Source organism: Mustela putorius, unplaced genomic scaffold, assembly GCF_011764305.1.
Source record: "Mustela putorius furo isolate JIRA1106 unplaced genomic scaffold, ASM1176430v1.1 tig00003983_pilon_pilon_pilon, whole genome shotgun sequence".
NCBI classification, from domain to species: domain Eukaryota; kingdom Metazoa; phylum Chordata; class Mammalia; order Carnivora; family Mustelidae; genus Mustela; species Mustela putorius.
In genome coordinates this window covers 12473496-12499578 of record NW_025422123.1, presented here as the reverse complement: position 1 = coordinate 12499578, position 26083 = coordinate 12473496, and the positions used below count along the sequence as shown (strand labels likewise).

Genomic DNA, 26083 nt, shown 5'->3' with positions numbered 1-26083 from the left:
GTTTTTCAGAGTCCATAGTCTCTCATGATTCACCTCCCCTTCCAATTTTCCCCAACTCCCTTCTCCTCTCTATCTCCCCATGTTCTTCATGCTATTTGTTATGCTCCACAGACAAGTGAAACCATATGATAATTGACTCTCTCTGCTTGACTTATTTCATTCAGCATAATCTCTTCCAGTCCCGTCCATGTTGCTACAAAAGTTGGGTATTTGTCCTTTCTGATGTAGGCATAATACTCCATAGTGTATATGGACCACATCTTCCTTATCCATTCATCTGTTGAAGGGCATCTTGGTTCTTTCCACAGTTTGGCGACCATGGCCATTGCTGCTATAAAAATTGGGGTACAGATGGCCCTTCTTTTCACTACATCTGTATCTTTGGGGTAAATACCCAGTAGTGCAATGGCAGGGTCATAGGGAAGTTCTATTTTTAATTTCTTGAGGAATCTCCACACTGTTCTCCAAAGAGGCTGCACCAACTTGCATTCCCACCAACAGTGTAAGAGGGTTCCCCTTTCTCCACATCCCCTCCAACACATGTTGTTTCCTGTCTTGCTAATTTTGGCCATTCTAACTGGTGTAAGGTCATATCTCAATGTGGTTTTAATTTGAATCTCCCTGATGGCTAGTGATGATGAACATTTTTTCATGTGTCTGATAGCCATTTGTATGTCTTCATTGGAGAAGTGTCTGTCCATATTTTCTGCCCATTTTTTGATATGATTGTCTGTTTTGTGTGTGTTGAGTTTGAGGAGTTCATTATAGATCCTGGATATCAACCTTTTGTCTGTAGTACTGTCATTTGCAAATATCTTCTCCCATTCCGTGGGTTGCCTCTTTGTTTTCTTGACTGTTTCCTTTGCTGTGCAGAAGCTTTTGATTTTGATGAAGTCCCAAAAGTTCATCTTCACTTTTGTTTCCTTTGCCTTTGGAGACATATCTTGAAAGAAGTTGCTGTGGCTGATATCGAAGAGATTACTGCCTATGTTCTCCTCTAGGATTCTGATGGATTCCTGTCTCACATTGAGTTTTATCCATTTTGAGTTTATCAAATCTATCTATGAAAGACCCACAGCAAATATCATCCTCAATGGGAAAAAGCTTTCAGCCTTCCTGTTGAGATCAGGAACATGACAAGGATGCCCACTCTCACCACTCTTGTTCAACATAGTATTAGAAGTCCTAGCAACAGCAATCAGACAACAAAGAGAAATAAAAGGTATCCAAATTGGTAATGAAGAAGTCAAACTCTCTCTCTTTGCAGATGACATGATTCTTTATATGTAAAACCCAAAAGACTCCACCCCCAAACTACTAGAACTCATACAATTCAGCAATGTGGCAGCATACAAAGTCAATGTACAGAAATCAGTGGCTTTCTTATACACTAATAATGAAAATACAGAAAGGGAAATTTGAGAATTGATTCCTTTTACTATAGCACCAAGAACCATAAGATACCTGGGAATAAACCTAACCAAAGAGGTAAAGGATCTGTACTCGAGGAACTACAGAACACTCATGAAAGAAATTGAAGAAGACACAAAAAGATGGAAGACCATTCCATGCTCTTGGATCTGAAGAATAAACATTGTTAAAATGTCTATACTACCTACTTTTAATGCTATTCCAATCAAAATTCCACCGGTATACTTCAAAGAGCTGGAGCAAATAATCCTAAAATTTGTATGAAATCAGAAGAGACCCCAAATCGCTAAGGAAATGTTGAAAAACAAAAATAAAACAGGGGCATCACGTTACCTGATTTCAAGCTTTACTACAAAGCTGTGATCACCAAGACAGCATGGTACTGACATAAAAACACATAGACCAGTGGAACAGAGTAGAGAGCTCAGATATGGACCCTCAATTCTATGGTCAAATAATCTTTGACAAAACAGGAAAAAATATACAGTGGAAAAAAGACAGTCTCTTCAATAAATGGTGCTGGGAAAACTATATGTAGAAGAATGAAACTCGACCATTCTCTTACACCAACACAAAGATAAGCTCAAAAAATTATTTTGGTATATTTTCCTGCTTGTTCTTCTGGAGAAATGTTCAAATCAGTGTTTCAGATTTTATAAAATAAACTGTGGAGACTTTAATTGTTATCATATGAGCAAAGAATTTTGTTACTTTAAGATTATTTGGCTTTCCATCCATAAGATTTAATTTCCCATTATTCACAGTATTATTTTTTTCCTCTCAAAATTATTTCTTATTTAGAGCTAAATTATTATCTAAGCACTTAATGGTATTTTTATCACAAGAATACATAGATTTTACTGCATTATGAAGTAATTCATCACCTAAGAATCAGGATACAAATAATTTTATTGAATTTATCATTTCCAACACATCAGCTTTTGCTCTAAGTGCAAAATTTAAGATAAATAGTTCAAGTATTATGATAATTTTCTCTGTCACTTGAAAAACAACATCCAAATTAGTAAAATCAATGACAGTTTCTTCAGAGTCAAAATGTTTCAGAAAGGCAGGGCTCCCAGATGAGCCTATCTGGAAGGAGAGAGTCCCTTCGCACATGGATACCATGAATGTAAACTAAATTTGGATTAGTCTACTATGGCTACGTTTCTAAAAAACTATCACACGAAGTGTGATTTTTTATGCCACTAAACTTCCTTTTCTCCTTTTTCTCTCCTTTCTTATTGTCTGGGGTTCCTAGGGGCTGACTTTGGCAAAGAGTAAGTCAAGACTGGGGTGTAAACTGGAAAAATTATCCCAGAGAATGTCCTCTGAGAAGTCATCCCAATGCTGGCTTTGTTTGCCTCCTTTCTCCCAGAGATAGAGCACTGCCCCCAGGTACTAATGGGAACCTGGGGTTTGAAGACCTCCCTGGATCTACAGCATCTCTCTGAAAGGTAGGGTCCTTAAGTCTGGAGATTAGATTTTGCAGACACAGCAGAAGCAGTTGAGTCCAAAATTCATTCATTTATTCAACAAATATTATCGAGCCATGCAATCCACTAACTGTAGATAAAATGTCATTTCTCCAGTTTTTCTTTAGTCTATGAATGTAAAAGGGGGGAAAGAAAAGATTTGGTCAGGTTTGTTCCTAGGTCCCCTTAGCTCCAGAATTAGCATGTTTGCTATCATAGAACAGGTACTTGTGAGGCTGGGTCAATGAGCTTTGTCAAATTTGAAAACAAAACAAAACAAAACAAAAAATTAATATTAATGAGTGAACCCTATCAGTATAATATGTCCTGGGCTTGGTCTGAAGGCTCAGGTCTCAGCCTCTAACTCTGGGGCTCACGATCACTGGCATAATCTTCTCAGTACAATTTGTCTTCTACCCACTCACGATCTGTGTTTTGGTGAATTTGCAATCAAATACCAGTCCTTTCCGTGACTCTCCAGTTTTAGGTTCCCTGTGCTTTCAGTGACGCTGCTATAACCATGTTCCTAGTACACACCCAGGATGGGCAACATTGCTCAGCAAAGCAAGGACTTCCTCTGATGTCCAGAGATGATCCATTCGCTGATTCGTGCTTTGGTCTATTTCTTACTGAATACAGTCTGCATGTCCACACTCACAGCTTTTTGCCCAATAACTCAACTGAAGTAATTTGTTCTTTTAAGCTTGCCGACTATGTCATTCAGTGGATAAACTGTGACCAAAAGATTGTGTTTTTGATCTTTGAACCAAATCAAGTTTTTGATATCCATTTGCAAAAGAACTCCTTAACACTGTTGTGAGTAGAGGAGGAAGTAATTAATAGTTGCCAACCAGAACGGTGGTCATGACCTTCTTATATGGAGGAAATTCCTTGACTATTCATGAAGGAAGCAAAAGAGATAAAAGGTAGCACCTGAAAAAAATATTAAGAACTTTGCAAGATATACCAATATAGCATCATTATACAATATACCTGAAAGCTACATAATATTATATGTCAATTATATTTCAATAAAAAAATTTTATGCATGTTAAGAGCTGAGGTTAAATAAGAGTCATTAAACTAAGGATGGAAAATAATTCTTTTTTATTTTTTTGACATTTTTTTCCCCTGCTTGTTCTGGATGAATCTTAAAATCAGTTTTTTTTTTTCAGCTTTTACAGAATATACTATGGAGACCTCAATTATTGTCTTATGTGTAATTTTGGAGTAAGGAGATGGCAGAGAATTTGGAAGACAAGCATTCCCAAGACTAAGACTTTCCATGTTATTTCCAAAACAAGCTATCACAACTGTTATACCTCCAAACACATAAGTTTTATAAACCCTGGACTCTTGGGAATCCACTAATAAAATACTTGATATTCTGCAAAGCCACTGAATTTGTTCAGCACCCATTTATTTATCCAACAAATACTTCCTGAGCGTGATTCTAGCACTGCGTGTGCTCTGAAAACAAATGAAAAAAAGTATAAGACATTGTCCCTAACCTCAAAGACATGGCAGTGCGGTTGGGGAGACAAGATTTACAAACGGAAAGGAAAGCTAATAATAGAACACAGCTTAAGATGAAACAACAAAGATAAAAATAAATAAATTGCCAAAAGATAGATAAGTGCCAAATGAAACAATAAAAGTGACCTGGAGTTTCAGAAGGAATACATCACTGGTGGCCAAAAGCGTCAGAAGAGACTCCCTGGCAAGGTAGGAAGGACTTGAGCATTGGAACACACAAGGAGGACAAGGGCGAGGCTATGAGTGGGGAAGCTTTATTGCACACGGACTCTGGCTCTGACATGGCCACCGGGTCTGCTGGTGCCCCAGTCAAACAAACCACTCTCAGAGTAACTTGACTGCATATGCAGAATGACCAGTGACTTCTGTCCAGAAGGCCAAAGCGAGAGGGTAGGGTGGGTGTGTCATGTACAAGTCTGTACGAGAGCTTTCAAACACAATTTGAAGAGACTCAATATCCAGAGGCAAACAAATCCAAAGGACTTGGAGGCATTGACAGGGGAACTGAGGCAGTAAGGTCACTGAAAACAAACTGAAGCATGGGACGATTGTTGGGCAGCCATTAAATAACACATTTATGTAAACAATACATTCTGAAAAACACAGCTATACTTGTCCTTAGTCCGAGTGCCTTTTGCGTGAAGGGAAACATTTTCTGCTTCATTAGCTCTTTCTTCTTCTTCTAATATTAGTCAAAGACTTGAAAATTCCTGCTGTCTTTTGAGGCAAAGGTCACGGCACAATATAAAATAGGGAAAAGGAAGTGGCTATTTGGAGCCAAGACACCTGAGTTCCGGGCCTGCTTTTGCCATTGATACTGTTAGAAACTCAAGATTTGTCACTTAAACTTTCTAGATCTGCACTTTCCCCCCCCCACGAGATGATGGTCATATCATCTACCTTAATTACTTTACAGGGTTATTTGGGATGGAATAAGATGACATGGGGAAAAACGTTCAATGTGTTGAGCACCTATTTTGAATCAAGTAATTTCCCATTATATCATTGGATGTTGAAGACAATAGTTCACATTAAGAAGTTAGTAGTTTGCTCAATACCACACAGAGGTTGTGATCCAGGTCCCCCAAATTTAGTAGCCACTCTCTCCTTTAATGCCCACAAGTCAGGTTGAGCCCTGAATGCCTGTTCTGTCCTCCATCATCTTGGGGCTGCTTTTGCTTTGAGAAGGACTGAGACAGAAACTTGAGAGTGCATTCCTTGGCGTGGGATATTAGCTTGTGTCAAGCTCGCGGGGTGCTGTCTAGTGAAAGCAGGAAACAGGGGTGGGTTTTGAAGATGTGATGCAGAATGTCCAAAGCATGGGCTGCCACCACCCTTATATACTTAGACAATGTGTTATATGTCTCAGCCAGAAGCACCAGAGTCAGGATTATTTCCCAGCTCTGGTCTTTCTGGAGGGTAAGTCTTGCCTTCCGTGCATGGGATTAAGAAGGTTCTCAAACAAGCAACACTCTCAATTTTGGCTGCACGTTAGAACTGGCTGAGCAGGGACACCTGGGTGGCTCAGTTGGTTAAGCAGCTGCCTTCGGCTCAAGTCATGATCCCAGCTTCCTGGGATCAAGTCCCACATCCTGCTCCTTGCTCGGCAGGGAGCCTGCTTCTCTCTCTGTCTCTGCCTGCCACTCTGTCTATCTGTGCTCACTCTCGCTCTCTCTCTCTGACAAATAAATAAATAAAATCTTTAAAAAAAAAAAAAAAAAAAGAGCTGGCTGAGCAGTTTACAAACAATCCCAGTGCCCAGGATGCAGCCCAGACCAGCGCCACCAAGATCTATGGTGACGGCAGATAGGAGTGACATTTCGATGGCCCCCACATGCAGCCAAGTTCGGGAATCATTGATTCCATAGAACACAGGAAGGGTCCCCCAAGGGCAAATTTGAGCTTCCGGTAAATTAAGATCCAGACTTTTCCAGTAACAGGGAGAAGCTACTCAGGCATTATCTCAAATGGTATCTTTGCTGATTGGTTTCTTTCCTCTTAACAAGTGGTGAGTAAGAGTTCTAAGATCCTACCCTAAGTCTTCCTCAAACATGCCAATGTCAACCTTAAAAATTCATAACCCCTTGTATTACTATAGCATTTTATGGCCATGTGTTCTGCTTACTCTTCAAACTGGCTCTTCAGATGTCATTTAAGGACTGGACGATGGTTTTTGTTTGTTTGTTTATTTGTTTTTGTTTTTTAACTTCATTCTTATAAATAGTTACATTGGTGGGGTTCAGTCTACTGGTTGCAGTGTCAGTTAGTACAGGAAGGGCAAAGTAGGAAAGACTCTTCCCAGATGGAGAGAAATCTACAGAGAAATCCATCTATGGGTAGAAATTTCATTTTACAAAGCGATGCTAGTCTCCCGCCTTTTGGTATCTCATCTTCCTTCTCTATTTGGGGTCCTTGGGAGCTTTCAGAACCCAAACTTAAGCATTTCCTCAGCTGCTATTGTCAAGAACAACAAGGTGGGTCTTCCTGTGTGTGTGTAGAATAAAGGTACAAAAGCTGTGGAGAGCTGCCAGAAAGTGTCTGGCCCTCAGATTCTCCCCTCTTCTTTCCCTCTGTGTCCATGGTGATGGAGCGCAAAGGGCACGAGGATCACAAAGGAGCTTATCAAAACTGGAGCTTTCGTGTAGCCCCACCCTCAGATTCAGTTTGTGGGAAGGGCCCAGAGAGATGCATTTTTAGAAGCTTCCTCAGTGAATCTGGTTCAGACCGTTCTAGGAAACTCCTTTGGCCCCAGCCCATTATGGAATGCTGGCCTTTGTGTTATCAACTGCTTTCTCCCTTGATGCCCTTTTAAAATGCAGATATGACTACAGCCTGAGTCACTAAGGTCCTCTCTGTGGACAGATGTGAGGACAACAGCAGCAGGAGGGTCTCAGTACGTGTTTATTGAAGGGACAAGGGGAAAGTAAGATCTATTAGTGTGAGAATTTGGAAAAGGATGAAGGTTCTGAATCCAAGGACAGGTCTGAAGAGGAGGGAATTGGCTTCATGAAGACAAACGTGGTTGACTTCACAGAGCCCCAGGGAACTCTAAGAGGGCTGCACACGTTCTAGCTGACTCGTCTGAGCCTTTCCTTACAACTTAACTGGAAAAGACACTTTATGTTGGGGGGAAAAAAAATCAGATGATGTGTAAAAGTTGTAAAAAATAAAAACTGAAATGTTCTTCTCCTAATCCCACTATTCTGAAATAACCATTCTCTACATTTTGTGTGTAGTCTTCCAGACAATATATAATACAAAATTATATATTTTTTACAAAAAATGAAATAAGTTCATGCACTTTGCTATAATTTGTTTTCTCTTTCACTTAACAATGTATCCTGACATATGTTCTTTTTGTTATATCCTTCATTATATGGATTCACCAAACCTACCCAATCTTTGCGTGGACATTTAATATGCTTCTAGTTTTTTCTTATTTCAAACAATGATGCAATAAACACCATTGAACATATACCCGTTGTTTCCTTAAGAATTTCTTATCAGTGGGCCTGTTGGGTCTTCATATGACCCAAATATGTGTTCAAATTTGATAAATAATTGACCTCTGAAAGGTCATACCAATGTACAGTCCCTAATCATATTGCATATTTACTCACAATTTTTTCATGAATCTTTACACATTTTTACCAATTAAATAAGTGAGAAATCTTCCATTGGTGCAATTTGTTTTGTAGCTAAGTGGTATGCTTTTTCATATATTTATTAGTCCCTGTGATCCTGCAAACTAACTGTTCATACCTTATACCTAGGAGTCAAGGCTCACTTTTGTGTTCTCACACACTGTGTTTTCCTACTTTCATTATGGCATCTATTGATAAACAGCTAAGAGTCATGGGCCGCAGAAAGGGGGAGGAGCAAGGGAGTCATTTTCCACAATCAAGAGATTAGAGCAAGCAATTATTAAAAAGCACTGCTTATATTATTTAGTATGTAAACCTTAAGAACTGGAGCAACGGGTTATATTTAGCAAAGCACAGTGATGGAACTAAAACAAAATCCTAATAAGTTATTTACCAAGCAAATGTGAATATGGACAGATAGATCTACACATAGACCACAGGCCTGACTGTGTACTGGGCACAAGGAAACATACATAAGAAACACCAGCCCTAGACAAACCATAAGTGACTCTTAATCTCACAAAACAAATTGAGGGTTGCTGGGGGGAGGGGGGTTGGGAGAAGGGGGCTGGGGTTATGGACATTGGGGAGGGTATGTGCTTTGGTGAGTGCTGTGAAGTGTGTAAACCTGGCGATTCACAGACCTGTACCCCTGGGGATAAAAATATATTATATGTTTATAAAAAAATTAAAAATTAAAAATTAAAAAAAAAGAAAAGAAATACCAGCCCTGCTTTCAAAAAGCTAGATTGGTTGGAGTTGTAGGTATGTGAAGTGATGATTACAGTCCAAGAAGTGATTAATGGAGGGCTGAGATGTCTTCTGTCCTTGAAGGTCTTAGTTCTAGAAGACAACAGATTCATAAACAAATAATTTCAATGTAATAGCACAATGGTAGAGTTTTACATAGGATGTTATAGAAGTGTGAGGAGTTTTTGTTGTTTTTTGGGGGGTAAGGGGAAGAGGGATAGAGAGAGAATCTTAAGCTGGCTCCACACCCCGCACGGAGCCTGATGGCTCAATCTCACAACAATGGGGCCTCCTTTTTAAAGTGCTTAACTATGCTGTTGACTCATGTCTACCTTATGATAACCCTGAGATCTTATTTGGTTATGTGGAGCATCTCTCACCCATAACCCTCTTTAGTCTCTGCAGGTTCTAACTGTTGTGGATATAAATCTCCAGTTGCAAACATTAAAAAACCCACCTCAAGGGGCACCTGAGTGGCTCAGTCAGTTAAACCTCTGCCTTCTGCTCCAGTCATGATCCCAGGGTCCTGGGATCAAATCCCACATCCTGACCCCTGCTCCATGGAAAGCCTGCTTCTCCCTCTCCCACTCCCCCTGCTTATGTCCCCTTTCTCACTGTATCTGTCAGATAAATAAATAAAATCTTTAAAATAAAAACCCAAAAACCAAAAAACCAAAAAACCCACCTCAAGACGGTTTGAGCCAAAAAGGGATTTTACTGACCATCAGGATAGGAAACTGACCTAGGGATATCAATTTTTAGGTACCAAGCGATCTAGTCACTCAAACAATAATCAGAACTTGGGCTTCCTTTCTCCATCTCTTAGCCCTTGTTTTCTCTCTACTGGCTTTACTTTCTGATTATGTTCTGTCTTAGAGGGGACAAGACAGAGCAGGCAGCCCTGGGACCATCCTGCAGTTTCTCTGCAAGCCCAGCAGAAGGAAAATTGTCCCTTAAGCACATTTCTGACAAAAGGCCCAAATCTGAGCAAAGGCTGATCTTTTTTTTTTTATCACATCATAGTGAGGATTCACAGTCTATCTTCTAAGAGTTACAAGGGACAGCCTTAACTAACTTTGCCACCTGGAGCCCATAAATCCAGTTTTAAAAACTGATTCTTTGCCAACTAGATTTTAAATGAGAATGTCACGAACTTGCACTAAGCAGCTTGCTTCACCAGTCTACTGGACGACGTGCCTTGTTTTTCATTTTAAAAATGGAACATAGGGTCCCAGTTGATCATGTGTCCATTTTGAACCAATCACTGTGCTCCCAGGGATTCTGTGTTCCCATTGGCCCATGCCAGTCACCTGCCCACCCCTGAAAGTCCGCTGGAACCCAATGGGCTGTGAATGGAGCAGGGGTAGATTCCCAGGGTAATATGCGGTCCTTTAACAAAAAGCAAATGGATTTTGGTTGTCAATCGTAACAGCTATTCGCTTTTGCTTTCAGAATTCTAATTTGCTTGGTCACTGATGTTTGCCCACTTCCTTCAACTCATTTTGTATTCTGCTCCCACCCATGGACAAGCTGACTCCCCCTCCTCAACATTCCTTATCTTTCTCCCCCCCTCACCCCCCGGACTGGGGGCCTCTGGAATACCATGCCTTTTTTTGAGTTACTAAGGGCTATCTCTGGTCAGTTGGCAAGATGGGCCTGTTGTCCAAAAGAAAATTAGATGTGTGCATAAAAGTTATGTGGGTCAAAAAGTTTTTTTGAATTTTGTTACACATGTGTTTATCTTGGATCCTGTCCAAGGCTTTAAAAAATATATTTGTGTAATAGTTGTATTTTAATGTGATCTTGCTGTGACTAAAGTATGAACTTTGCCATTAAGTGAGCCAATTACCAGAGCAGTAAATCCTGCCAAAAATTCATGGTGCTGCAATAGAACATGACCTCAGATCACTTTGCTCTGGCCTCTTGTCTCCCGTGGCTTTCCTTTCTCTAGGGGCTAGGTATTTGTTTCTTTTTCATGTGCCACATTTTTGTGCCTGCTTCTTTTTTCAGCTCTGTCTCTGGTGTCTCTGAGGTTAAGCAGAGTGAAGGAGGGTTCCAGAATCCCCAGTTCCACCTGTTCCTTATCCAAGTCATTCACTGATTCCAACTCAAGAAGCAATTTCTAAGTCTCTTTCATCATCCCAGCCTTCTCCAACTGCATTGTCCTTCTCACACACTGGAAAGCATGGGGGTTAATAAGACAGGCTTCTGCGGTGGAGAGACCTTGGGTTAGAATACCGGTTGTGTTGTTTATAATGATGCGTGTGATCTTGGGCAAGTTCCTAAACCTTCTTAAGTCTTTGCTTCCTCATTTGTGAAATGGGACTGATAGCACCTGTCGTGGGGGTTATAATAGAGATGAAGCAAGCTTAAGAATGATTTAGAGTCCCTGGCACATGGCGGACCCCTAGTAATGTTAACTTTTATATTATTTTACTTCAAAATTAGAATCTTTATACAAACCCCACACTCTAATATCCATTTCACTGATGTCAGCCTTTGAGTAAAATAAGGGCTGAATCCTTAGTCGTGGAGGACCCTGGGAATAAAAGAGCTGCCTGATACTTGTTAATTCATTCCAACAACAATTATTTTTCCAGCTGTACTTGGATTATTAACAGTTTGTTGACAAGTGGTTTTTTTGTTTGTTGGTTTGTTTTTGTTTTTTGGTAGTGGTTGTTCACAAGTCTATAGCAGGGAACCATTATGCTCTGAAGGTCATATGGAAGACCCATGACACTGGATTCCTGCCCCCAAGGAGTTCTTGATCTTGTGGAAAAGACAGAAGGCAATCCATGAAGGCATAACACAGGAGCAAAGATTGCTCGTCAGCAGGAGGCAATAGGCACAGCCTGTTCTCGGAGGGTTCTAGAATGAGCATGAGCAGTCTGCCCCCAAAACACTGGTGGAGAGAATGAGTAATGAGTGAATCAGTGGGTGAGCGCCGGTTGTTGACAAGGACACTTGGCTTCAGTCCAGTGTGTTCCCAGTCCCCTCCCTGGGAGACTGTAGGCAGACTGCTGTAGGGACCAAGGTTACTGGTCAAGTTCGGCATGGGTAAGGGCACATTCATTTATAAAGGAATAGATGGAACTAGCAACCCACCCTAACTCTCCTCACAGGCCCACCTGAGACTTCATGTGGGTGTAATTGCTCCACGACTCGCCCCCTTGTCTATACCCACCTGGTCCTCCCCCAGAGATACCGTGTAACTGGGGTTTCTGCAGCTGTCATCAAACCCAGATGGTCCCTTCAGCTTGAACCTTAAACCCTTGAGATGTTCCAGGAGATCCTTTGTAAAGAATGTCAGAAAGGCACAATCTGATTCTCATAAAAAGCCACCACCCTGGACAAAGTGAGTGGGTTCAACTAAATATCACTAGGCATATAAAAATTGGAGCTTGTAGCTGATGATGGGCTTATATTCTGGTACTGGGTGAGATATTTCTAAAAAAAAAGAAAAACGAAACAACAACTCCCTACAAGGATCATCATTATTTCATAATAAATGTCCATTTATCATACACACACTCTCTCTCTTGGTCTAAATGTGCTTATTTTGTTGTTTTATTTTTTTATTTCAGTGAAGGCTTGTTTTACTTTATTGACTATAATTGGGAACACTAGGTCTCATGGAACAGAGACTTGTTTTATGTATCTGAAGTCCAGGGTAAGATAAGATCTGATACTAAGGATCTGAAACAAAGAAGGTGTGGAAAGGGGATATACAAAAAAAAAAAAATAATAATAATCTAGCAGCTTTTCATTTTTTTTTGAAGTGTTTAAGAATCTTGATCATTTGAAAAACTTATTTACAGAAAATTCTCATTTTGGTATAGCGTTCTGTATGTTTTAATCATGCAGAAACCTCTATAACCATCACCAAAAACAGGATACAGAATAGTTTGATCACCTGAAAAATTCCCTCATGTTACCCCTTTGTAGGTCCCCCTCTCCCCGCGGTCCCAACAGCTGGCAGCCACTGATGTGCTCTCTGTTGCTATAATTTTGCCTTTCTAGAATGTCATATAACTGGAACCATTCGGTATGCAATCTTTTATTTTTATGTGACTCAAATTTTATTTTATTTTATTTTTAATTTTTTATTAATTTTTATTATGTTATGTTAGTCCCCATACAGTACCTCATTAGTTTTTGATGTAGTGTCCCAAGATTTATTATTTGGGCATAACACCCAGTGCTCCATGCAATATGTGCCCTCCTTAATACCCATCACTGGGCTCACCCATCCCCCACCCCCTGCCCTCCAAAACCCTCAGTTTGTTTCTCAGAGTCCACAGTCTCTCATGGTTCGTCTCCCCCTCAGATTCCTCCCTGCCCCCTGCTTCATTTTTCCCTTCCTTCTCCTAATGTCCTCCATGCTATTCCTCATGCTTCACCAGTGAAGCATTGAATGAACACTGGGGTTTGGTAAAGCATTCACCATGCTTCACCCAAAAACCATATTATGATTGACTGTCTCTGCTTGACTTCTTTCACTCAGCATAATCTCCTCCAGTCACTTAGTATAGTGCAGCTGAGATTGGTCCATTTTGTATGTGTTCATTCTTATTTATTGCTAAGTGCTCTATCGTTGTACGGATGTACCACAATTCTTTTCTTCCTTTAGCTACTGAGGGACATTTCGGTGGTTTCTTGTTTGCGTCAGTTTTGAATTATGCTGCTATGAACATTCATGGACAGGTTTTTGGGAGGACCTAAGTTTTCATTGCTCTAGGATACCACCCGGGAGGTGACAAGTGTGTCTTATGGGTAGCTTGTATTTGACTCTACATGGAATTACCAAATTGTTTCGTCAGAGTGCCGGATAGTTCCGCATTCTCACTGATAATGTATGGGAGGTAGTTCCCGCTGCTCTGCCTTCTTGCTACCCCATGGGATTATCGTGTGTGTATTATTTTCACCATTCTAATGGGTATATTGTATCATTTTATTTGTATTTCTCTACTCAATAATGATGTCGATCATCTTTTCATGTGCTGATTTATCATTGGTATGTCATCTATGGTAAAACGTTCAGATTCTTTTGGCTAATTTTTAATTGGGTTGTTTGTTTTCTTATTTTTGACATGTAAAAATTGTTTACAAACTCTGGATACACATTCTTTGTTTCCTCCTCCTCTTATTTCTGGAAGAGATTTATAAAATTGGTATTATTTCTTTCTTAAAGGTTTGGTTGAATTCATTAATGAAGACATCTGGGCTTGGAGGTTTTTTTGGCAGGGAGAAGATTTTCAACTATGAATTTAATTTCTTTAGTGTATATGGGACTTTTCTCCTCCTTCTTGAATGAGTTTTGTTAGTTTGTTTCTCTGAAGATTTGGTTCTATAGAAGTCTCCAATTTATGTGCAGAGAGTTGTCTATATCTTTCCTTTATTATCCTTTTATGACTCTGGTAGTGGTGTCCCATCTTTCATACCCATACTGATAATATATAGCTTCTCTCTTTCTCTTTTTGCAAATCTAGCTAGACATTTATTAGCTTTATCAATCCTTTACAAGAATTAGCTTTTGGTTTCATTGATTTTTTCTGTTGGTTTGTCTTGTTTCAGTTTCATTTCCCCCCCTCGCTATATTTATTTTTTTCCTCCTTGCTTTAGGTTTTGCTGGTTTCTTAAGGTACAAACTTAGATTTGAGACCTGAATTTCCTTCTAAACTGAATTATTTCAAACATAAATTTCTTTCAAGGGCTACTTTAGTTTCATCCCACAAATTTTGATACATTGTATGCTCATTTACATTCAGGTCAAAATGTTTTCTAATTATCCTTGAGACTTCTTTATTGACCAATGAATTTCTGAAAGTGAATTGCTTAATTTCCAAATACCTAGAGGTTTTCCAGAAACATTTTTTATTAATGTAATTGATTCTATTATGAGCAGATTAATGTAATTGATTCTATTATAAACATTTGAAACATGTTTACTTTGTGACCCAGAATATGGTTCACTTTGGTGCATATTCCATATGTGGGTAAAAATAGTGTGTTTTCTGTTGTTATTTAGATGGGATACTCCATAAAAGTTCATTAGGCCAAACTGCTGATAGTATGGTTTAGATCTTCTATATTCGTGCTGATTTGTTGTTGTTGTTGTCGTCTATTTGTGCTATCAATTACTAAGAGAAAATTTTGTAGCCTCGAACTACAATTGTGATTTGACTCTTCCTACTCTGCGTTCTGTCAGCTTTGCTTCATATATTTGGTATGTATTTAGATGTATTTGGTACATATTTAGCTCTGGTATTAGGTACGTATTTAGAGTTGTCATATCTTTTTTTTTTTTTTTTAGATTTTTTGTTAATTTATTTATTTGAGAAAGAGAAAGAGAGAGAGAGAGAATGAATGAATGAGTAGGGAGAAGGCTAGAGGAGGAAAATGTGCCATTTTACAATACATTTTGTGTTTGCTCTTTTTTTTTCCCATCAAACTTATTATATTATTTGAAGATTTCTTCCCATTACATTTTAATATATCTATTGGCTTTTCACTATATCTCTCTGTTTAACTTTTCTAGTTGTTGCTTTCAGGGTGGTTACAACACACATATCTAAATTTTATCAATCTTCTTAGAGTTCATAGTTGGCCACTTCCAGTGAAGTATAGAAACCTTACCATTATATAAATCAGTCTACATCTCATTGAAACCAAATATATTGAAAAGCCCACAAGACACGTTATAATTTTTTGCTTTCAACAATCATACAAAAGTATGGGTGGTACACAGACTCGCACATCATCCTTTCACTGGAGCCATGCCGATCTTCTCTGTATTTTTCCGACTTTAGTCTATGTGCAGCCCCAGTGAGCACTGAAGGTGTTTTTGAAGTCCTTTGAAGGTAAATATTTACCCAACACTTGCACCAACTTCGTGAAACTATGATTATTAGAAGTACAGTCTATGACCAAGGATGTGTTTTTCTCGGGACAGAGCCATAATTGACTCTAACCAATAATAATTTGACATTAAAGGGTATAAAATAAAGACATGTTATCCTGAACTAAAGCAGAATGCAAATTCAAAAACTAGAAACATGCACAAAAATGTTTTTTTTTTTTAAAGATTTTATTTATTTATTTGACAGAAATCACAAGTAGATGGAGAGGCAGGCAGAGAGAGAGAGAGAGGGAAGCAGGCTCCCTGCTGAGCAGAGAGCCCGATGTGGGACTCGATCCCAGGACCCTGAGATCATGACCTGAGCCGAAGGCAGCAGCTTAACCCACTGAGCCACCCAGGCGCCCCAAAAATGTTTTATCACCAAAGCTGACTTTTTGTTTTGTTGTTTTGCAATATGAATGTTTATAATAGCAAAACTACCAGTTATCTGGAGGGATGTCTAAATGGAAGGTATTATCTAGAAATTAAAAGAGAACTGGTCCATTTTCCAATAAGCAGTAGATATCTGGAGAAGATGAAAGAGAGGCTGGCTCTGCTAGATGTGGAATTAAGGAGAGTGGAGGTCATAACAGACACTGTTTAGATCATAGCCAAGAAAATGATCACACATGTAAAGCATCTTTCATCTAAAAATAAATAACCCTCAAAGGCATTTTATGCATATAATTTTATTTACCTCTGCCAGAGTTGCTATTGCAAATAGTGTCCAGAGTCCAGAGCAGGGAAGTGATGAGTCTATGGGGCACGCAGTGAAGGTATCAGTCTCCCTCTGTGCCCTTGCCTTCCCAGAGTATGCAGTCATTGGCTCAGAAGGTACAGCTGGGAAGGTGACTGTTTCTCTAAAGGCTTTGGTGATGTAAGCCGAAAACCAAGGAGGAGGAGAGGGCAATGAAACCTCCTCTAGACTGAGCCGTAGTGTACTGTGAGGGTTGCAAACTTGGACTTGTTGAGTGTTCAGTGAGAAGGAAGGACTTTATGGGGAAACAGCCTGCCATAAAGGGTGGTCGGGATACCGCGCCATCTTCTCCATCTGTCAGATGTCCGACCAGTCAGGAAGGTTCAGTCAAAGTGCTTTCTGCTTGCCCTCTACCCACTCCAGCTGTGTTGAATGGTCTGCCTCCATGCTGACTGATAGAGCTCCTCCATCTGCCCAACTCATGTGATAAGCTTCGTCTTCCTTCCGTGTGACAGTTACCCGGAAATGGATCTTAATCTCCATTCAGACCAGGACAGTGTCTTTGTTTCTTCAAAGTGACTTACCCAGTGTGTGCTAAGTTGGAAAGAGGCAGTTAGTAGAGTAGTTGAAAGAACAGGCTCACTCTTTCTGTGTTCAAATCCACCATTTTCTAGCTGGATGTCCAGGGACAAGTTATTGAAATATTTTAAGCCTCTGTTTCCCCACCTTGAACACTGGGATAATAGCCTTATTTGTAAAGACTCAACAAGTAAAGGTGTACAGTGCTGAGCATTTTTGTCTGGTACATACTAAGAACTATTACCTGTTTTTATTATTAAGTGATTAAATTTTTTCTTACAAAGCTGTGAAATACATACATATCTGTGAGCAAGGCAAGCCAGAACACAAACAGGACAAGCAAAGAGAAGGCAGAGAAAACAAACCAAAACTGACCAGATTTCAGATGCCAAAGATTTAGTACCTATTTTTAAATGAAGTGAAAGGTAGAAATGCAAATTGGTACAACTGCTCTGGAAAACCGTCTAGCATTGTTGATTCAAGAAGAATATTCTCACACTCTATGACTTAAAAATTCCACTTATAAGTATATGCCCAACAGAGAAGTGTCCTTGTATTACCCAAGGATGCTTGATAGAATGCTCTTAACAGCAGTATCTACAGTAGTGGTGAACTGGAAGCTATGCATATGTCCATCACCTGAAAAATGGATACATAAATGTGGCCATGAAAAGGGATGATTTACAACTACACACAACAGAATCAATGAATCTCACAAATGTCATGGTGAGCAAAGGAAGCCAGACATCAAGGAGTATTTACAGCCTTTACTGTAAGATTCCAGGCAAAACTAACCTGCGTTGTTACAGGTCAGGATAATGGTTACAGGGATGGAGGGGGTGGTGTGGAAGGGCAGGAAAGGAAGAGAAGAGACAGGAAAAGCTTCCTAGCTAACATTTTATTTCTTTGTCTGGGGCTCCATGCGTGGCTTCAGTTCATTGAACTGAGCATTTACCTGCGTTTTCCTACATGTGTATCATACTTCACTGCAAAACAGGGAACAGAAGTAAGAATAGGAAAGCAAGGGAAGGAAAGAAAAGAACAGAGAAAGAAAGGGAGGGAAAAACAAGCCCAGAAGACAAGAAAGACACAGGTCCTGGGCTTTGGACGCATCTGGCCAGTTGGGCTCAGCCCTCTACCTCACACACCAGCCCTGCCCATCCCCACCCCGGTGCCCTACTCCATTTGCCCAGCACGTGGATGGCTTGTTTGGGGTGGGTGGGGGGAATCCTCTCCTTCTCTGTCCTCTCCCCAAGCTCCTCCCAACTCTGAGCATCCCTAAGTCAGGAAGGGGCTTTCCTGGGGGGGGGGGGACGCTGGTTTTGGAGTAACTGGGGAGTGAAGGGTGCTAAAGCATCATTAATGAAACCTAAGACTTAAAGCCATCTTTTCTCTCCTCTTTTCCTCTTCGCCTGGACTCCTTCTCCCTCCCCGTACCTTTCCCAGAAGGTCCCCCTGAATCGGTGGCAGGGGCAGTCCGACTGGGCCGCGCCTGGGGCGCTGCTGGGCTGGGGTGGTGGGGCGGAGCGGGGGCCAGAGCCAGGGCCAGGACAGGGGCCGCGCTGGCGGGGTGCCCCTCCCCCCCCCCGCCCCGCCCGGGCTGACCCCGCCCCGCGGCCTCCGGCTATTTTGGGCGCGTTGGCGGCGACGCGGGGATCGCTGACAAGCGCGGATCCTGTGACACCTCCCTGCAGCCCGGCACTTGTTGCTCGGGGGACCTGCTGCCATCCCTGAATCCACCTTTCCCCCTTGCCCCCTGTCCCCTCTGGCTTCCCTCCTTTGCATGTGATCTCTCCGAACACTGATCTCTCAGACACTGCTGCTCCCGGCTTGGGAAATAGATTTGAAAACAATAATAATAATAATAAGCGCCGCTCTCAAGAAGGGCCCCGCAGAGCAGGAGCGCAGAGGGCTGGCCCAGGCGCCGCAGAGGTGGCGCCTCCTCGGCCCGGGACGCTGGCCCCGGGCGCCGAAGGCATGACGGACTCGGCGACAGCTAACGGGGACGACAGGGACCCCGAGATCGAACTCTTCGTGAAGGTAGGTTGGCATCCAGGCGCTCGCTGCACCTGTCGCTCCAGCAGTCGGGCTCCTTGCGGCGCGGGCTCACGTGCCAGCGCAGACAGAGCTGGGACACTGGACTCTCCCCAGGGAGGACATCTCGGCCCTAGGGCTCCCTTGGGTGTCCTTCCTGCAAGCGGGACAGCCTCGCTTCGGGGCTCCGGGATGTCGGGGAGTCAGGCGCAATCCGGCAGGTGGCCGCCAGTCTTCTTGTTGGCCCGCAGTTTGTCAAACCAGCTGCAGGGCCAGTGGATCAGTCCTGATCCCTGCCCGGTGCGATTTTGGGGAGTCTTGAAGGGTATCTTGAGGTATAAGGGGGTGGCAGACGCATGGCTGGACCACTGAACCTTTCTTCTAAAATTGCAGGGCACAGGGAGGTAAGAGAGGGACGGGAAGAAAAGCAAACCTTACGGATATAATTCTCTCTGACAAAATAAAAATAACATCTCTTCAAAGGTCTTTTCTCTCTTCGGCTCAGAGCTACTTCAAAGAAAAGCAGAAGGAAACTAAGGTGTTTCTTGCTTTGTGACCTGCAAAGCAGAAAACAAACACTCCTTTCGCCCACATTATTACTATTGTCATAATCATGATTCCGCGGGGTAGTATCAGGAAATGCTAAGGGTTGGGCAGTGGGGGAAACCCAGGTGGACTTGGGGCGGAAGGGGATGGAGGAGCACAGCGAACAAACCAAGTTAAGTCGCCTTGCTCCCTGGGTGAAACAATCTTCCCTCAACACTGCTGCACTTCGTTTGCAACCCCTAGGAGGGAAAGGGATGGATGCCGGCGAGGCAGCGTTTCCCGGGTCCGCCCGGTGGTGTATTGTAAGAAAGAAACATTTGATCAGTCCTCGCTGTGGCCGACACACTGCAGAAGCTGGGAAACCTGAGGCGGCAGGAGAGTTGCCTCCTGGGCGGTGCAGAAAGCCTCGCCAGGACTTGGGGGAGGGGAGTCCGCTGGCTGCCTGAGCTCCAGGACTTTTCTCAAATGGGGAAAATACCCTTTCACTGTAGTTTTCCTGAAATGCCCAGGTAACTGAGAAGGGGGGAGTCCTTGATACCTTTTAGAGGTCTCCTGGGGTGCACTTAAAAGGCATATGTATTCCCTGGAGTGGGAAAGATGTTATTTGGGGGTAAATTACCCTGAATTCCAAGCTGATTAAACAGAGAAATTGTCACAAAAAAGTGTAAGACCTACAGAAACCTTGATAACCACCTTCTGGTTTTGGTATCTTTCGGTGCCTAAAAAAATAAACCCCTCAGGTTGTGACTTATGTTACACTTGTAAGTGGTCTGTCCCACTTGGCCCAGCCTACCACAAAGGTCTGTTACATTTTCTTCAGCCAGGTGTTACGTCCTTTGGTTTATTTTTCAAAATTATCCATAGAAATCACACCTGTCATTTAGTGACATTTGCTTTGCGAAGGCTATTTCTCTCCCCTCAAAGGTGGCCTTTGTCTCGTTTGGTTTTTGCGACCCTTCTAGGCAGGATTACCAGGTCCTTTGGCAGACCTGGGTGATGAAAGAGGTCATGTCCTCTTGCAAGTTTGGCAGCATTGGACCGAGGGCCAGAAATGGGGGCTCTGGACGGTGGTGTCCAGGTCTGTGGTCTAGGGAACCAGCAGGGAGAGCTTTAACAAAGCGATGAGTTTCCCTGCTCTCCTTGAAGAAAGCTATTCTAGGACTTTCTCAGATTTCCTGGGAGCAGGTAGTTTCATAGTGTCAAGTTCCTGAAAGCTATTTGAAACACAAATTGACTCTTTAGAGCCAAAGGAGCCCTTTGCCCCACTACTAGGCACTGAGACCGATTCTGCCTGTACCTTTGGAACCTCGTTGGCAGCTTTGAAGGTTTTCTCCATTTATATAAAAAGCTCACTGCATAGCCCCCAGGGCCCCTAAAAGAATCCTAAAATGCCCATGTTGTTGTTTTGTCTTAAAGGAAAGAGATCCATGGCCAGGCAGGCCTTCATGATTAACTCAAAAACTGGATTGACTGTGGGACAAAAAGCTGATAGGAAAGCTCTTGATTTTCCCCCCCCTCTTGTTTGACGTTCTGGGTTGCAGTTACTGTTTCCAGGGACTCACATAGGCCGAAAATGTTGTGAAGTAAAGATCCCACCCAGGTTATGAATGGTTTTATTTTAGGGAAACAAGGGCCTGATCTACAGAATCAGGTCCTCCCAAAGTTGGACATTTCTCTTAGCTGTGTGATTCCCATGAGAAAGGCCTTCCTGTTGAAGGCATCTGGGGCCTGAGGCATCTTCTGCTGAGCAGGGTGGGTTGGTTTCTAGGAAGCCTCTTGGCCGGGTGGGACCCTACCCAGAGTGGGATGTGTCATTTTCAACACCTCCTTCAGGGGACCTCCTCTCTGCCCAGCTGGTATGCTGGGCATGTCGTTCAAAACCTGGGTCACTCAGGGAGTTTCAGGGATACACAATTCTATCCCACATCACCTGCTTATCAGCGTCTGTTAACTACTATGACTACTACTGCTGGTGCTCTTGATAATAATAATAATAATAATAACAACAATAATAATAATAAATGGCAGCATTTTAGAATTTCTGAAACACATTCAAATACCTTACCTCGTTCCCTGTGTATTAGCCTTGGTTCACTTCTGCGAAAAATGAAGGAAACATATAAATGCAAGTCACAGGGAGTTCGTGAGAGCTCCTGCTGTCTGATGTTCAGTGAGCCACAGTCTGCCCCATGTCACAACCTGGGGAAGTAAGAAGGATGATTCTGCCCGTTCGACGGTTGAACAACACCTGTGCTCAGAAGTACGCTGTAAATAATGTTCAGATCCATTCCTCAAATGTTCCTGTTTGGACTCCGAATTTCTTCCTCTTTCTTTTCCAAAGACCCGTATGTCAGGCCTTATACCTTCTTTGGCTGAATTGGGAAGTTCATTGATACCTCACTAAACCATTCTACTGTCGTAGAACGCTGCCCGCTGTGCTCTGCCCTCCTTCCAGGGAATGCTAGTAGTGACATTTTTAGTTTCTTCATCACCAATGAGAAAGTCTTGAGTAACTCAGCTCTGATATAATATTTCAAAGAGGCTCCATGGATGGGACAGAGGCTTGGAGACACAGGACATGAGTTTGGGTCTTGTCCCTGCTTCTAATTAACTCATGACTGAACACATTACTTAAGTTCTATGAGCCTCAGTACCCTCCTCTTGAAAACAAGAGGATGGTTATATGGTTATAAATAACCACAATTATATGATGGCGATCATATATTTTATGGCTCAGACGACGACATTCAGTTTGAGAGTGAAAAGGGGTGCTATGAATAATTAGGCTGGGACAGCAGGTGTCACCAAGAATTGTTCCCAGGCAAATCAGGATGTGTGGCCACCCTGATTATGGGAATACTGTCTCCACGGACATGCTGTGAGGATTCCAGAGGAGCAAGTAGGTGAAAGTACTTTGTAAATGAAAATTGGTATAAACACATATGAGTAAAATAACAATGTGAATTCCATGGCAGATAAAACCTTTCCTGATCTGCAGGCCCCCGATTTGCCCTAGGGAACAAAAGCCTGCCTCCTTCCTCACTTGCAAGGCTATTTCAAGAATAAATAAATGGGATCATGTACAGCTTGGACTTTGATTGTAAGGGGAAGACAACAGGTTCGACAGTTGACAGTGGCAGCCAATGTAGTTTATAGAAAGAAGAAAGAGCAAGGAAGTAAAAGCAAAACAGAAAGTGATTTGGAAAAACAAATACAGGATGTGCTGAGTAGGTTAGATCAACCTTTCATCTGTGTTGACTCCTGGACAGCCAGTCCCATCCTCGGACCCAAGAAGTAGAACACCACCAAAGTTGTTGCAAATACCTCTTGCTGCCAGGGGTGTGAATTTCAAGAGAAACCAGTGGTTCTCAACTTTGGCTACATATTTAGATTGTTTGGGGGAGGTTTAAGGTTTAAGAACTCCTGATGACTGCTACTTCTTGATCAATTACAGGAAAATCCCTTGGGGTGGTGGAAGGAGACCCAGAACCAGATTTCTTACCCCCACCCAGGTGACTCCAGGGTGCAGTTCGGGTAGAGAGCCACTGAGTCATGATCAGAGGCAAGTCTGACTGCAGGCAGTGTCTGCCATGGCTAAAATAGGTAGCCGTCCTAGAGGGAATTAGTGCCCAGAATTTCTAACAGCTTCAGGGCGTCATGATCAGGAGTGTTGTTGATACAGAGCTTGTACCCTATCTGTGCTCAGTTAACAGATGCTGACGGACTATGAAGCCCTATCCACAGGACTCCAGAACCATCCGTGCATGGGGTCGGTCTAGTTAAATAACCATCAATTCAGCTTGGGGAAAATAAAACGGAGTCCTGCTGATTGTTGGGTGGAAATGACTAGCTGTTTTATTTATTGAGTGATCTGGAAGGCTCTGACAGTGGTGCAGAGCACATGTCAAGTCGTGGTGACCCATTGTATAGTCATTTGACTTCCAGAACAGACAAGATCAAATCTTGTGGCATTCCCTCTCAGATCCCCACTGCCTGCTGGCTGCCTGGTTCCCTTGGACATCTCACCTAAATGTGGGAGCATTAGGTTTTGCTGTTCCCTTCAGTACATTAAGCAACTGTTTTTCTTTTTCACGAGTCCGGGTTTGGGTTGGGGTCAGGAACCAATACACAAGTTCACCCGTCGTGCCATGTCTGTGAGTGTGACTTTTCCTGCATGCCTCAGGTTTGGTGGCAGGGGCAGTGGGTTTACAGATGTTGAAGCCTACTGTTAGCGCGCTCAGCTCCTGCCTCCCTGCCCACAGTTCTTGCTTCCCCAGCTTGCCTTTCTCCAGCCAGGGCAAAGACTCCATCCATTTAGACCATCTGGCAAACACCTTCTCATCTGGATTCCTTTTCTGTTGCCACGTGCTGGGCCCCTTTTAGTGACAGCAGGAGGCATGGTGGGAGAGGGCCCACTTTAGGGAGCAGGCTGTGGGTTTCCAGCTGGGCGGGCTGGAACAGGCTGCCGTGGCTCTCTGCCAATTTTCTTACCAGTGCTGTGCTGATGATGGTGGGACACGTTTTGAGGTGTTGGTGTGAGCACTAGAATAAGTTAAGTATGAATCTGCGGCAAAAATGTAACTTCTTCTGCAGGCCCAGTATAGCCTCCTTAGGGAGATGCCAAGACCATGAACTGCACTTCCTTGGCGTGTCTGAGAAGTCACAGGCTCAAACCTGTCTGTGCCTGCCTTGTCACTGGGACAGGACTCAGACTCGTCTCCGAGCAGGAGCCCCGTGTGACCATCACTGGCTCTGACTGTGTGTGCGGAGCTGCTTCTCTGGGAGCTGGAGGCCCACAGAGGTCACTGACTGAATGATGTGGTTGGCCTGGCTGCAGGCGAGGTGCAGATCCCTGGCCAGTGGTTGGGCTCTGCAAGCTCCAGGGACGTTAATTTCTCCTGTCGGTTTTTTTCCTCTCTCCTCTCTCATCCCAGGGAGCCCTCACATAGCTTTGGGGGCAGGGCCAGGAGGCCTCAAACCGCTGGGGGGCTACATTCGCCCGGACCTTGTTATTTCGGTGGCTTCCTTCCTTTTCCTGTCACTGGGCTCTGGGCCGGGCTTCACTGGAAGATGTCTATAACTCCAGCCCGTAGATGAGAAAGACGGCTCTAGAGTCCACATCCTTTGGTTTCAGGAGGACCCATTCCTCCCTGCAAACTTCTAGCTCTGCATAGCTACGGTATTGTCTTGCTGAGAGCATAACAGACTCTCAATAGCTGGTATTTTCAAAAACTGTCGTATGGGAGACATCCTCATTGGTCTTTGTCATCAGGGCTGGAGGACTAGAAATAGCGAAGGAGCAAAGTGGGTAAGCATGGCTTTCCAGAAGATGTGGGTCAGTGATAAGAAGGTTCTCTCTACCCAGGGCATCCTAGATCTGACTCTGCTTGCATTCTGAGGGAGCACTCCAAGTACTGGGCAATTTGTCTGCCAGCTCCCTGAGTGTAATCTATGTTGGAAACACATATATGTGGTCAAGGGGTATCTTAGTCCCGAGATGTGAAGTTCTTGAAGGATAAAGACTATAGATAGCCTGTTGTCAAGTGTTACATGAATCCTTCCTAGGAAAAAGAAATCCTTCTAGCTTCTAGAAGCACTCTCTTCTAACGTGAGAAGGTTCTTTTAATTACATTTGGTGTAGCACTCATGGGGAACAGTGGCTAGGCCAATGGTGCTCAGCTCTGGGGTGTGAAAAAGTCACTGCATAACTTCTTAAAATGGGCTTGTTCATGCTCTTTCTCCAGATTTTCATACTTAGGAGGATTTGGGTAAGGCCTGGGTGCCTGTTTCCTCATGAAGCCACCCCTGAGTGGTTCTGGGATTCATCAAAGACTGAGAACCACTAGCCTCGAGCGTGGGTAAATAGAGCTAAACAAACAGTGGGACATCCAAAGGGCAGCATGAAATCCAGCCCTTCCTTGGAACATGCATTTCTTTGGGTGGGCAAGGCTGAGGCAAGAAACTTCTTAGCATGAATCATCCGAATTGACCACAAGTAAACCGAAAAAGGGGAGGAAAGGAATGCATTGCACCTTTCTTTCATAACTTGCTTTTATTCCTTTGTAATATTGTGTGAGGGCATTGGAGAGACGAGTACTTTTAGAAGTTAGGCAAGAAGGAGGTATTAGTAAGATAAAGAACTTTGAGTGTTAAGGGATTGAAAACAGTTAGTCAATCGACCAATCAACCAATTACCAACCACGTTTGTGAAGCCATCATCTGTGGAAAGTGATGAGGGGGCCTGGAGAGCAAGGAGGGGAGGTTGCCCACAGTCCATGAGCTTGCAGCTAAGGATAGAGCTTCAAGCAATCATCAGTGCCTCATGAGTGACAGGAGATGAAGTGAGGGGTGTAGGTACAGGGACCCATATGGCCTGAAGGACGTTTCCAAGTGTACTTTGAGGGGAGGTGGGACCTGAGTTGTGCTTGGAAAAATGATTAGGATTCAGAGAGTGGCAACCATATCAGATTCAGATTCAGCAACAGTATGAGGT

The 26083-nt window shown here is 42.8% G+C and overlaps 1 protein-coding gene and 1 non-coding gene across 3 annotated transcripts in view; one reads left to right on the top strand and one right to left on the bottom strand.

Moving 5' to 3' along the window:
- The window catches only part of CLIC5 (chloride intracellular channel 5), a 155754-nt gene that overhangs the window by 38687 nt on the left and 90984 nt on the right, over positions 1-26083 (top strand). Inside the window, exon 1 of one of the 2 annotated variants that reach the window (XM_004739776.3) lies at positions 18634-19050. The exons of the other annotated variant lie outside the window; for it this stretch is intronic. Coding sequence (XP_004739833.1) covers positions 18988-19050 — 63 coding nt within the window. The 5' untranslated portion in view covers positions 18634-18987. Of the gene's footprint in view, positions 1-18633; positions 19051-26083 lie in introns of those variants that run through there. 2 annotated transcript variants of the gene reach the window in all.
- Positions 15563-15669, bottom strand: LOC123389546. Its single transcript, XR_006604160.1, has one exon. It is a non-coding gene; the product is annotated as a U6 spliceosomal RNA (small nuclear RNA).